Source organism: Oncorhynchus nerka, linkage group LG14 (assembly GCF_034236695.1).
Source record: "Oncorhynchus nerka isolate Pitt River linkage group LG14, Oner_Uvic_2.0, whole genome shotgun sequence".
NCBI classification, from domain to species: domain Eukaryota; kingdom Metazoa; phylum Chordata; class Actinopteri; order Salmoniformes; family Salmonidae; genus Oncorhynchus; species Oncorhynchus nerka.
In genome coordinates, this window is record NC_088409.1 from 25931994 (window position 1) to 25946541 (window position 14548).

Here is a 14548-nt window from a genome sequence, read left to right on the forward strand (position 1 = left end):
TCTCTCTCTCTCTCTTCTTTCTCTCTCGACTCTCTCGCTCTCTTTCCCTTTCTTTCTCTCTCTCCTCACTTTCTTTCTCTCCTCTCTTTCTTTCTGCGGTGCAGTGGAGCCTTCAGTGCTTTGGTATGGCTTAGAGGTCAAGTATCCTTGATGTCCTTAGAGTATTGAGTCAAGATGGATACTCAGAAGCCATGCAGTGATGCAGTGAAGTGTAGGTGCAATGGAAACAGAGGACATATTGGCTCTAAAAGATTTAAGCCCGCGGGTGGATGTCACACCTTGCTGTGTTAGGGGCCGAAGGAGTGAATAGATGGGGTATTATCTGATTCGGCAGGTTGAGAGGATTCCAGATTTGTATTTGTATTTATTTGTACCTTTATTTAACCAGGAAAAATACTAGTAGGTCAGTACAGTCTCTCCCTTAGCTTTTAGTCAAAGGCCCCTAACATCACATTGTGGGCTGCAAATATTCAATATTCAACTGAAACCAATGGAGAGCAAGAGTTTTATGTGCATGGCATCAGACAAGCCACCATTCAACAGCAGTGATATGAGTGTTGATGCTTTAGATTGAATGCTGTTGTGGGGCTGGTTCAAATAGAGAACACTGATCTTTGGGGCAGTACTTAGAGGCAGCCTCTACTGCCCATGTAGGTCAGTGTCACCCTCCAGTACTTTTCTTACAGAGTTACCAGGTAAGTGAATGGGAGTGAGGGAAACTCAGGTCATTTTGGCTCTAGCCAGCTGTTTCTCTGTTTCAGGAGTAGCCAGTACAGCTGTAGAGTAGTTGCTCCCTAGATACTGGTTTTCCCACCTAATTGTTATGGTTAGCATTGGGAGAGAGGGTTAACTGATCCTAGATCTGTACCAATGGAGAACTACTTCCTGGTTTAGAGCCAAAATGGCGTCTGTCGGGGTTTAGCTGACACTCTGTGCCCCCATCTCTTTCTTTACAGACAACAACCATGGAAATAAAAGAACTATGAGAAAGAGACAAGCTCACCCCACATCTGTCCTTCTCTCCCTCCTCCGTCTGTGTCTCATCATTCCATCACTCCAACTCTCTCACAATCCATCCATCAGCCAGCACCAGTCGTGTGCTGCTGTCATCACCGTGCGTCCGTCCGTCCATCTGTCTGTCTGCAATAGAGCCACAAGACCCCAGCGGGTAGCTATCTGTCTGCCTGTCTGCCTGTATGGATGGCTCTCTGTGTTGGGGTGTGTGTGGGGGTGAGTTAGTGTGTTCATTCAGTTACTGCATGCTCTTATTCAGAAAGGACCACAGTGTAATTACTATTAAGTGAATATTGGTAGCTGTGGTTCACTCTAAATAAAACCTTTATTCTTAGAACTATACATACATACAGTGGGGAGAACAAGTATTTGATACACTGCCGATTTTGCAGGTTTTCCTACTTACAAAGCATGTAGAGGTCTATAATTTTTATCATAGGTACACTTCAACTGTGAGAGACGGAATCTAAAACAAAAATCCAGAAAATCACGTTGTATGATTTTTAAGTAATTAATTAGCATTGTATTGCATGACATAAGTATTTGATACATCAGAAAAGCAGACCTTAATATTTGGTACAGAAACCTTTGTCTGCAATTACAGAGAGCATAAGTTTCCTGTAGTTCTTGACCAGGTTTGCACACACTGCAGCAGGGATTTTGTCCCACTCCTCCATACAGACCTTCTTCAGATCCTTCAGGTTTAGTGGCTCTCGCTGGGCAATACGGACTATTGGGTTCAGGTCTGGAGACTGGCTAGGCCACTCCAGGACCTTGAGATGCTTCTTACGGAGCCGCTCCTTAGCTGCCCTGGCTGTGTGTTTCGGGTCATCGTCATGCTGGAAGACCCAGCCACGACCCATCTTCAATGCTCTTACTGAGGGAAGGAGGTTGTTGGCCAAGATCTCGCAATACATGGCCCCATCCATCCTCCCCTCAATACTGTGCAGTCGTCCTGTCCCCTTTCAGAAAAGCATCCCCAAAGAATGTTTCCACCTCCATGCTTCACGGTTGGGATGGTGTTCTTGGGGTTGTACTCATCCTTATTCCTCCTCCAAACACGGAGAGTGGAGTTTAGACCAAAAAGCTTTATTTTTGTCTCATCCGACGACATGACCTTCTCCCATACATGTGTAGTTAATACAGGTAATGAGTGGAGAACAGGAGGGCTTCTTAAAGAAAAACTAACAGGTCTGTGAGAGCCAGAATTCTTACTGGGTGGTAGGTGATCAAATACTTATTTCATGCAATAAAATGCAAATGAATTACTTAAAAATCATACAATGTGATTTTCTGGATTTTTGTTTTAGATTCCGTCTCTCACAGTTGAGTGTACCTATGATAAAAATGACAGACCTCGACATGCTTTGTAAGTAGGAAAACATGCAAAATCGTCAGTGTATCAAATACTTGTTCTCCCCACTGTATATGCTGGTACCCTTTCTACATTAAATATTTTACATTAGTATTTTTCTACCCAGCACCTGATGACAAATCATGTATGTATGTGAGTGTGATACTAATGAGATACTGCATGACCTTAACGGGTCAAGGACATCTGATCTAGAATCAGTCTGCAGTTTCCCTCTCTCATGCCTTATTCTCTTCCTCTTTCTCTCTTGCTCTCTTTTTATATGCTAATATAACTGCTGTTTCTTTTTCTGATGAAGCTCTGTGGAGTGGAGTTGATGCATGTGCTGATGTGTAAAGTGCGTGTGTGTGTGTGTGTGTGTGTGTGTGTGTGTGTGTGTGTGTGTGTGTGTGTGTGTGTGTGATAGAGAGTGTGTGTATTCTGTTCTAACCCCACCCCTCCCTCTCTCTCTCTCAGGGGTGAAAAGGGGAGTGTGTTCTCAGATCAACCACTTCCCTGAGGATGCTGACTTTGACCATGATGGGCCAGAGTATGTTCTACGTAAGTCAACATCTGATGGACCTGAAGTGGAGATGCAGGCCTTTGTTCCAGCCCAGCTCTAATATACCTGATTCAAATGAAATCAAATGTTATTAGTCACATGCGCCAAATACAACAGGTGTAGTAGACCTTACATTGAAATGCTTACTGACAAGCCCTTAACCAACAATGCAGTTTTAAGAGAAAAAATGATTAAGATAATATTTACTAAATAAACTAAAGTAAAAAATAATAAAAAGTAGCACAATAAAATAACAATAACGAGGCTATATACAGGGGGTACCGGTACCGAGTCAATGTGCGGGGATACAGGTTAGTCAAGGTATTTTGTACATGTAGGTAGGGGTAAAGTGACTATGCATAGATAATAAACAGCTAGTAGCAGCAGTGTAAATTGATGAATTGTTCAACAGTCTTATGGCTTGGGGGTAGAAGCTGATAAGGAGCCTTTTGGACCTAGACTTGGTGCTCCAGGACCGCTTGCCGTGCGTTAGCAAGAGAACAGTCTACGATATGAGTGGCTGGAGTCTTTGACAATTTTTTGTGGTCTGAAATGAAAATCATTTGAACAGGTGTGTTGGGCAGGGCTGGAACAAAACCCTGCACACACTGTTGCCACCCCCAGGACGGGAGTTCCCCATAACTGATACACAGCTGTAACTCATCCACCACTGTAAACCACTTTTTACAGAAGCCTTAGACCACATAGAGTAGTTAGATCTCACTCCTAAAGACCGGTAGAAAATAGGCTGTGTTTGAATTAAACATGTTAGTGTTTGTATGAAGTTGAGGGATACTGTGCTGCCCTAGTTCACGGGTGTTCCTCCAGGCCACACCTGTGTGGGTGTTCCATCCTGCACTATGTGTGCCCGCCCCACAATGCAGCAGGAGAAGACTGTGTACTGTTTACTATGTAGCCTCGGCATTTGGCTGGCATTTACTTTGGCATTTCTGTCCTCTGGCCTATGTCCTAGATGGGAAAGGAGTGGTGAAGTGTGTGTGTGTGTCTGTCCTGGGGGTATCAGAGTTGATGCCTCTTGGGAAAGACCTGATACATTAAACACTCACTAGCTTGGCCACATGGTAATTAATTTGCTCACAGCAGAATAGAACTGTTTATTTCTCATCTTCTCCCTCTGATTCTATCTGCTACTTTGACCTTTTCTCTTTCCCCTCCCTCTCTCTTTATCACCAACTTCCTCTCTCTCTCTTATTCTCTCTCTCTTTCTCTCTACTTCTCTCTCACTTGTTCTCTCTCACTTCCCCTCCCTCTCTCTTTATCACCTGCTTCCTCTCTCTTCTTCTTCTCTCTCTCTTCCTCTCTCACTCTCTTCTCTCTCCTTCTCAATGACTTGTTCTCTCTCACTTCCCCTCACTCTCCCCGTCTCTCTCCTGTCCCTCTCTCTCTGTAGGTATGGTCAGGGCTTCCAACATCTTCCCTATCCTCAGTGCTATCCTGCTGTTGATGGGAGGGGTGTGTATCGGTCTCAGTCGCTTCTATAAGCACAAGAGGAACATCGTCCTGGGAGCAGGCATTCTCTTTGTGGCTGCAGGTGCACTAACTAACTCCTATCAGACCTGTCTGTGTATGTGATTATCTCTGTGTCTTTATGTGTCTATCTAAGTCTCTTAGTATGTATACATATGTTTATGTTCTGTTGATGTAAAGTCATGTTTTTCCTCTTGCTCTCCTGCTCTGGATAACATGACAGAGAGAGAGAGAGAGAGAGAGTGTATGTCTGTGTGTCTGTGTGTGCATGTGTATCCTCCCCTGTGTGTGTGTGCATGTGTGTTTGTGTGTTTGTGTGTGTGTGTATATATCCTCATCTGTGTGTGTGTATGTATATCCTCATCTATGTGTGTGTGTGTACATGCGTGCTTGTATATCCTCATCTATCCCCTGTCTCCTCCAGGTCTGAGCAACATCATCGGTGTGATTGTGTACATCTCTGCAGCGCTGGGAGACATCTCCCCTAAGAAGGACGAGGACAAGAAGTGGCAGTACAGCTACGGCTGGTCCTTCTACTTCGGAGGCCTGTCCTTCATCATGGCTGAGATGGTGGGCGTTCTGGCCGTCAACATCTACATCGAAAAGAACAAGGAGCTTCGCTGCCGCTCGCGCACTGACATCTTCAAGGGGACCACGCACGCCATGCTCCGCCTACCCAGCTACCGCTTCCGCCGTCGCTCCCGCTCCTCATCCCGCTCTACTGACCCCTCACGCTCCCGAGACCCCTCGCCGGTGGGGGGAGGCGGGGGGAAGAACTTTGGCCTGCCCCCCTCGGCCATGCTCTCCCAGGGGCCCATGTCTGTGGCCACGCTGCCCAACCCTCACTCTCGCTCCCACACCACCCTGGCGGGGGGTGACATCTCCCTCTACACTCTGTCCCGCGACCCCAAGCTGGCTGGCCTACCCCCCATGTACGGCACCGTGGACCGCGCCACCCTCTACCAGCTCCACAACTGCTTCCCCAAGGACGGGGGAGGAGGGGGTGTGATGATGAGCGGCACACTGCCCTCTCTGAAGTCCCACAACCCCTCGCTGTCCCAGAATTCCTCCAACTCCAACGCACCCATGGGCAACTCGGTGGGCTCGGGGCCCCCACCCTTCTCCTCGTCCACGGTGGAGAGAGAACGAGGGATGGGAACGCTGGACAGGCTAAAGGGAGATAGAGAGAGCAACTCCAATACGCTCAACAGGAAGACAACACCCGTGTAGAGAGGAGGGGGGGAGGGAGGGATGGGAACGCTGGACAGGCTAAAGGGAGATAGAGAGAGCAACTCCAATATGCTCAACAGGAAGACAACACCCGTGTAGAGAGGAGGGGGGGGGGGATGGGAACGCTGGACAGGCTAAAGGGAGATAGAGAGAGCAACTCCAATACGCTCAACAGGAAGACAACACCCGTGTAGAGAGGAGGGGGGAGGGATGGGAACGCTGGACAGGCTAAAGGGAGATAGAGAGAGCAACTCCAATACGCTCAACAGGAAGACAACACCCGTGTAGAGAGGAGGGGGGAGAGAGGGAGGGAACAGGGAAGGAAGAGAGAGAGAGATATAGAGGAGGGGATTGGGATAAAGGAGTATTAAATGGTATTGAGATAAAGGAATGGAGAGGAGAGAGAGAATCTTTTTCACTGTTATAATTAGTCTACAGTATCTCACTGAGAAACAAAAGGAAACAAGTAATAACAGAACGTGATAATTACAACAATAATGAACTTTCACAACAAAACTATTTTACTATTCCAACGCACTAGAAATAATTTATTTTGTTAATGATCCAACGCGATGAACCTTGGGCTACTATTTTAAACAATCCACTTTCTTTAGTGCAATGCTAACTCTGATTTAACAAGATCCTATTTGACATCAATTGTTGTTGTGATTATTATTAGCGTTATTACGAGCTAGCTCTGTTTGCAATGCTATCGTTTTAGAATGATGATATGATTTGTATCATTTTCACTCTGATTTTGGATCCTGACGACGTTTACTGTGAATTTCTTAAACACAGACACGCTGGTATGATCAGTGGGCTGTGTAACTGTGTCATTGGTGTCAAGCATGAGTGTCTACAACGTATGAGAAGACGAGTGTGTATTATGATTTATATGATTTTATTATTATCTAATAATAATAATGATATATAATGTATTATTATTACTATTATTACAACTTGTTCTTTGGTGGAGTTCAGTTCATTTATTTTTACCTCTATTTGGATTTTCTACCCCTTGGTTCTAACACACAGTTAAGTTGTGTGAATACTGTACATTGTCTTCCAATATTGTAACTGAAGGCTACAATAAGTGAGTGACTGAGGCAACTGAGCAACTTCAGTGTTATTCTGAGTCTGTTTTCTATGGGCCTATGTTAGTCTGAGTTCCATTCTAATCAATGTTAGCAGTAGTCGTAGCTGTAGTCGTGTTGAAGATGTTTGTTTTCTGGGCATTAACAGAAACCTCTGTCTTGAGGAGAGAAACTGATATATTTGTACAGAGAAAACAGGTGAAACTTGTCACCTGGAGAAAAGAAGAGAAACATTTATTCATTATTTTCTACAAGCGAGAGACCCAAAATTATTCTTTAGAACAGACACAACAGACATGCTATCCATCCATTATTAAAATGAAATTGACAATGAAAAATGTCAATTAAATAAATGTGTGGATGGAGGTGGGGGGTTAAAATACACTATAGAGAACTTTTGAAATGAAACATGTACATTGTAATTAACGCATACCTATATTTGCAAACTCTATAAATACTTTCTTTAGGACCTCTGGTATGAAAACAGGGTGTGTATTTTGGGAAGGGGAGGGTGATGTGTTTTTGATCCTCTGTATGGGTACAGGCTAACCCCCAGTTCTCATGGGGTGCGCTGCCTCTCCCCACCCTGCCCTGCCCTGCCCTGCCCCACCCTAGCTTGGCCCCGCCCTGGCAGTTTTGGGCATGTCTTCTCCTCTGTCACATGACCCATGACAGAATCACTATGGAGACGAACATCCGAACCCCACCCCCAAAGAAAAAACGCTCACTGTGCTTCCCACGTGACCCTTGAACCTTGAACTTTGACCTCTTCTGTTTATGTTGATGAGAATGTATACACGTGTAAACACTCTCCTGCACCTCATTTATTGTCTGGAGTGATGTCAGAACTGGGATGGACACTATTGGACACCCCGCTACATTACAGACTGGGGAAAGGAAATGAAACCACCTGACGCTTCCACGTTCTTTTGGATTTTAGTTTCTTCTTTTTATTTCATTTGAGAGAAAAAATAATAATGTGACAAAACTGCACACAGATAGCATTTATGTGGGCAATATGAATACTATGTAGTTGAGAATAGATATATCTAGACAAAATGATTATGGTTTATCTAAATGTGTGATAAACTCAAACACTGTATTGCACGAAGTTTATAAAAAAAAACAATAACAGACCGATTTACAGACTGAGGATTTCTTTCTTTAAAGGAGTGACAGCATGAGATGATCAAGGGATGGAGAGAGAGAGAGAGATGGAGGGAATGACAGAGAGAGAAAGAATAGAAAAAGTGAGAGTTGGCGGGAATGACAGAAAGAGAGAGAGAGAGAGACTTGACACAACTTTAGACCAAAGGTATGAAAACATTTATTTGCACTATCCTGTTAATGAATGTGACCACAATATTTTATTTATTTACTTTATTTAACCAGGAATTTGTATTATTATTATTTTTTATTTAACCTTTATTTAACTAGGCATGTCAGTTAAGAACAAATTCTTATTTACAATGACGGCCTACACCGGTCAAACCCGGACGACGCTGGGCCAATTGTGCGCCGCCCTATGGGAATCCCATTCACGCCTGGTTGTGATCCAGCCTGGAAAGAGGCGGTGATACTACATTTGTTAGCCAAAATCTCCAAATTTTCACACTCTTAAGGTGTGAGGTGTACACTCTGAGGTGTGAGGTGTACACTCTGAGGTGTGAGGTGTACACTCTGAGGTGTGAGGTGTACCCTCTGAGGTGTGAGGTGTACCCTCTGAGGTGTGAGGTGTACACTCTGAGGTGTGAGGTGTACACTCTGAGGTGTGAGGTGTACACTCTGAGGTGTGAGGTGTACACTCTGAGGTGTGAGGTGTACACTCTGAGGTGTGAGGTGTACACTCTGAGGTGTGAGGTGTACACTCTGAGGTGTGAGGTGTACACTCTGAGGTGTGAGGTGTACCCTCTGAGGTGTGAAGTGTACACTCTGAGATGTGAGGTGTACCCTCTGAGGAGTGAGGTGTACACTCTGAGGTGTGAGGTGTACCCTCTGAGGTGTGAGGTGTACACTCTGAGGTGTGAGGTGTACACTCTGAGGTGTGAGGTGTACCCTCTGAGGTGTGAGGTGTACACTCTGAGATGTGAAGTGTACCCTCTGAGGTGTGAGGTGTACACTCTGAGGTGTGAAGTGTACACTCTGAGATGTGAGGTGTACCCTCTGAGGTGTGAGGTGTACACTCTGAGGTGTGAGGTGTACCCTCTGAGGTGTGAGGTGTACACTCTGAGGTGTGAGGTGTACCCTCTGAGGTGTGAGGTGTACCCTCTGAGGTGTGAGGTGTACACTCTGAGGTGTGAGGTGTACACTCTGAGGTGTGAGGTGTACACTCTGAGATGTGAGGTGTACCCTCTGAGGTGTGAGGTGTACCCTCTGAGGTGTGAGGTGTACCCTCTGAGGTGTGAGGTGTACACTCTGAGGTGTGAGGTGTACACTCTGAGGTGTGAGGTGTACCCTCTGAGGTGTGAGGTGTACCCTCTGAGGTGTGAGGTGTACACTCTGAGGTGTGAGGTGTACACTCTGAGGTGTGAGGTGTACACTCTGAGGTGTGAGGTGTACACTGAGGTGTGAGGTGTACCCTCTGAGGTGTGAGGTGTACCCTCTGAGGTGTGAGGTGTACCCTGAGGTGTGAGGTGTACCCTCTGAGGTGTGAGGTGTACCCTCTGAGGTGTGAGGTGTACCCTCTGAGGTGTGAGGTGAGGTGTGTACCTCTGAGGTGTGAGTGTACCCTCTGAGTGTACCCTCTGTGAGGTGTACCCTCTGAGGTGTGAGGTGTACCCTCTGAGGTGAGGTGTACCCTCTGAGGTGTGAGGTGTACCCTCTGAGGTGTGAGGTGTACCCTCTGAGGTGTGAGGTGTACACTCTGAGGTGTGAGGTGTGAGTGTACCCTCTGAGGTGTGAGGTGTACCCTCTGAGGTGTGAGGTGTACACTCTGAGGTGAGGTGTACCCTCTGAGGTGTGAGGTGTACACTCTGAGGTGTGAGGTGTACCTCTGAGGTGTGAGGTGTACACTCTGAGGTGTGAGGTGTACCTCTGAGGTGTGAGGTGTACCTCTGAGGTGTGAGTGTACCTCTGAGGTGTGAGGTGTACCCTCTGAGGTGTGAGGTGTACCCTCTGAGGTGTGAGGTGTACCCTCTGAGGTGTGAGGTGTACCCTCTGAGGTGTGAGGTGTACACTCTGAGGTGTGTGTACCCTCTGAGGTGTGAGTGTACCCTCTGAGGTGTGAGGTGTGTACACTCTGAGGTGTGAGGTGTACCCTCTGAGGTGTGAGGTGTACCACTCTGAGGTGTGAGGTGTACCCTCTGAGGTGTGAGGTGTACCCTCTGAGGTGTGAGGTGTACACTCTGAGGTGTGTACCCTCTGAGGTGTGAGGTGTACCACTCTGAGGTGTGAGGTGTACCCTCTGAGGTGTGAGGTGTACACTCTGAGGTGTGAGGTGTACCCTCTGAGGTGTGAGTGTACACTCTGAGGTGTGAGGTGTACCCTCTGAGGTGTGAGGTGTACCCTCTGAGGTGTGAGGTGTACCCTGAGGTGTGAGGTGTACCCTCTGAGGTGTGAGGTGTACCCTCTGAGGTGTGAGGTGTACCCTCTGAGGTGTGAGGTGTACCCTCTGAGGTGTGAGGTGTACACTCTGAGGTGTGAGGTGTACCCTCTGAGGTGTGAGGTGTACACTCTGAGGTGTGAGGTGTACCCTCTGAGGTGTGAGGTGTACCCTCTGAGGTGTGAGGTGTACACTCTGAGGTGTGAGGTGTACCCTCTGAGGTGTGAGGTGTACCCTCTGAGGTGTGAGGTGTACACTCTGAGGTGTGAGGTGTACACTCTGAGGTGTGAGGTGTACACTCTGAGGTGTACACCTGGTACAAGCCAGAAGTGCATCTATTGCTCTCGTCAAAGTGGCTGTGCAGAACCATTAAACAGCTATATATACTATCTGAACACCGTGTCATGTGTCAGCACTGGTTTCAGTTTCTGCTCAATGGGAGCGGTGGAGGGCTAGAGTGTATGTGTGTTGGTGGTCTCTGTACCCCCCCCTTGGACAATTAGGGCAGAGGGGGTCCAAAAGGAAGGGAACAGACATGGAAGGAGGTTCTAGGACCCTTCTGACCTAGTACACCACCTCTGGTCCAATGGGGTGAGGGCAACAGAGGTGGGGGGCTTGGGAAGAGGTGCTCCCCTAGAGACAGGAGAGAAAGTGGGGTTGGGAGATGTGGGGGTGCAGGTGCACGTCGGGATAAGGGTGAGGGTAGGGGTGAGGTACTTAGTTTACATTCATGGATAAGGTTTCTCAGGGATGAGCAATGTACTAATTTTAGAGGGAGAGAGTTGGGGGGGGTTGGTACGTCTGTTTGTAAGGGTTAAAAAACGGGTTGCATTTAAGTTCGAAGGGAGAAAAGGACTCGTAGACAAGACAAAGTACGAGAGCGTTTCTTTATGTCAAGTCTATTTATTTCAAAAGCAAACCCAGTGAGACATACATATGATCATAGGACCATTTATGCACAATGTGCATTTCCCCAAACAAACATGTAGGTAGAGAAAGACAAGGTGGGCTTTATTATGACAAATAAAACACATGATGAAAAAGGGGTTTGAATAAGCTAAAAACTAAAAACACCCCCCTAAGCTTGAACAAAAGGATACAGTGTGCAGGTATAAATAAAATACAAACACATATTTTATATACAGAGCTGTGCTTGTAAAGTGAGTCTATACAATACACTCTCAAATATAAATCTTTATCTTCCATACATACATTAAATCATTCACATATTCTTACGTAAAAACAACATTCATTCATGTGGACAATGTGTAGATAATAAATAGATATTATATTATTTCTAGGTATTAAGTGTAAGACGTCATAATCATTCATAATAGATTAATAGTGACAACCTGCAAGGCGTCTCATGTAGCAGGGATGGCTGTGCCACTTCCTGGAAACAATATAGCATCTCCTCCCTTAGCAACGGTAGTGACCTACATGTTACCATGTTACCATTTCATTGGCTAAGTAACACTATCAATAAGTAATGGTTAGTACATAGTTTATAGTACAGACAGGATGCTGCGCCCCACTGCTGGGTCTTTATGTACAACTACAGTGTGGTTGGCGTTGTGTTTAAAGAACTAGTTCAATAACTAAATGACATATTGGTTTCCTTACCCTGTTAGCAGTCAATGGACAAGTTAAGACATCAATCCATGCTTTGGTTTTGTTTAACCCAGCATTACCCCCCTGGTAAAGACCGGGTTCTGCTTAGAAACATTGCTTGTTCTTTGGTAGGTCGTCAGAATCTTCTAAAAGCTATAGGTTGGTCATGATGCCAAAAAGTGGGGAAGTTGTGGTCTACGTAGTGTTCTGCTTAGAAACATTGCTTGTTCTTTGGTAGGTCATCAGAAACTTCTAAAAGCTATAGGTTGGTCATGATGCCAAAATGTGGAGAAGTTGTGGTCTACGTAGTGTTTTCTGGTAAGGTTGCAGGCTTTAGGGCAGGCTTGTAGAGTTCAAGGCACAGTTAGTGAGCATCATTGTTATTGCATTAAGTAAACACTGTGTCGACCTACAAGTTAGTCAGTCTTTCAGTCTAGTTTGACAATATAACTGACAATATAAACAGGGGTCTCCAACTCAACTCCTGGGTGGCATCAGTGTCTACTGGTTGTAGTTGTTCTGATCAGTGTCTGATTTATACTTGACAACTAAAGCCTGTAGACAGTGCTTCCCTCGAGGACTGGAGTTTGATTGCGATCCTGATATAAAACTCCCATGGCCTCCCATGTGCTAGGTAGTGCTGCTGTTGCGTTGAGGCAGACATTTTTCCCATGGGCTATAGGGGAGGGAGAGGATCAGGAAAAGGATCCCCCCCATGATGAGGATGGCCCCAGCGAAGCCCACACAGGCCACGGACCAGGAGAGCTCGTGGTGGAGCGGTATGGAGTGGTCAGATGACAACAGGGCCAACACTGACTGGTGAAACACCAGTATAGACAGCAGGACCAGTAGACCTGAGGGAGGGAGGGAGGGAGGAGGGAGGGAGGGAGGGAGGGAGGGAGAGTAGGAAGGTGAGATGGAGAGGAGGTGTGAGGGGAGAGAGCGTGAGAAAGAGAGAGCTATACAAATTGATGGAAAGTGGTGTTGAGGGAAAAACATACAACATGATAAAAGCCCACAAGCAACAAATGTGCAGTTAAAATTGGCAAAAAAAAACAAATTTCTTTCCACAGGTCTGGGGGTGAGACAGGGAGGCAGCGTAAGCCCGACCCTCTTCAAAATATACATCAACGAATTGACGAGAACAGTCTGCAGCACCCGGCCTCACCCTACTAGAATCTGAAGTCAAATGTCTACTGTTTGCTGATGATCTGGTGCTTCTGTCCCCAACCAAATCATGAGAAAAAAAAAGATAATTACGTGACACATTGGAAAGAATTTACAAAAATATCGAGCAAACTGGAAGGGTATTTGGCACTAAACAGAGAGTACACAGTGGCAGAATACCTGACCACTATTACTGACCCAAAAATAAGGAAATATTTGACAATGTACAGACTCAGTGAGCATAGCCTTGCTATTGAGAGAGGGTGCCGTAGGCAGACCTGGCTCTGAAGAGAAGACAGACTATGTGCACATTGCCCACAAAATGAGGTGGAAACTGAGCTGCACTTCCTGACCTGCCAAATGTATGACAATTTTAGAGACACATGTTTCCCTCAGATTACACAGACCCACAAAGAAATTGAAAAACAATTGCAATTTTGATAAACTCCCATATCTATTGCGTGAAATACCACAGTGAGCCATCACAGCAGCAAGATTTGTGAACTGTTGCCACAAGAAAGGGCAACCAGTGAAGAACAAACACTATTGTAAATACGACCTATATTTATGTGTATTCATTTTCCATTTTGTATTTTGCACATAATTACAATACTGTACAGTCGTGGCCAAAAGTTTTGAGAATGACACAAAGTCTGCTACCTCAGTTTGTATGATGGCAATTTCCATATACTCCAGAATGTTATGAAGAGTGATCAGATGAATTGCAATTAATTGCAAAGTCCCTCTTTGCCATGCAAATGAACTGAATCCTAAAAAAAACATTTCCACTGCATTTCAGCCCTGCCACAAAAGGACCAGCTGACATCATGTCAGTGATTCTCTCATTAACACAGGTGTGAGTGTTGACGAGGACAAGGCTGGAGATCACTCTGTCATGCTGATTGAGTTCGAAAAACAGACTGGAAGTTTCAAAAGGAGGGTGGTGCTTGGAATCATTGTTCTTCCTCTGTCAAACATGGTTACCTGCAAGGAAACACATGCCGTCATCATTGCTTTGCACAAAAAGGGCTTCACAGGCAAGGATATTGCTGCCAGTAAGATTGCACCTAAATCAACCATTTATCGGATCATCAAGAACTTCAAGGAGAGTGGCTCAATTGTTGTGAAGAAGGCTTCAGGGCACCCAAGAAAGTCCAGCAAGCGCCAGGACCATCTCCTAAAGTTGATTCAGCTGCGGGATCGGGGCACCACCAGTACAGAGCTTGCTCAGGAATGGCAGCAGGCAGGTATGAGTGCATCGGCACGCACAGTGAGACAAAGATTTTTTGCAGTATGGCCTGGTGTCAGGAAGGGCAGCAAAGAAACCACTTCTCTCCAGGAAAAACATCAGGGACAGACTGATATTCTGCAAAAATGTACAGGGATTGGACTGCTGAGGACTGGGGTAAAGTCATTTTCTCTGATGAATCCCCTTTCCGATTGTTTGGGGCATCCGGAAAAAAGCTTGTCCGGAGAAGACAAGGTGAGCG

General features: G+C 45.8%; 2 protein-coding genes across 2 annotated transcripts in view; one reads left to right on the top strand and one right to left on the bottom strand.

The window, feature by feature from the left end:
- LOC115115903 (voltage-dependent calcium channel gamma-4 subunit-like) overlaps positions 1–5647 on the top strand; it is a 42522-nt gene extending 36875 nt beyond the window's left edge. Inside the window, exons 4-6 of the mRNA XM_065027108.1 lie at positions 2843–2926; positions 4339–4479; positions 4840–5647. Of these exons, the coding sequence (XP_064883180.1) occupies positions 2843–2926; positions 4339–4479; positions 4840–5645 (1031 nt within the window). The 3' untranslated portion in view covers positions 5646–5647. The remainder of the gene's footprint in view (positions 1–2842; positions 2927–4338; positions 4480–4839) is intronic.
- A 5523-nt stretch (positions 5648–11170) lies between these two features.
- The window catches only part of LOC115122422 (voltage-dependent calcium channel gamma-6 subunit-like), a 28799-nt gene continuing 25421 nt past the window's right edge, over positions 11171–14548 (bottom strand). The window contains exon 5 of the mRNA XM_065027838.1: positions 11171–12745. Within this exon, the coding sequence (XP_064883910.1) occupies positions 12522–12745 (224 nt within the window). The 3' untranslated portion in view covers positions 11171–12521. The remainder of the gene's footprint in view (positions 12746–14548) is intronic.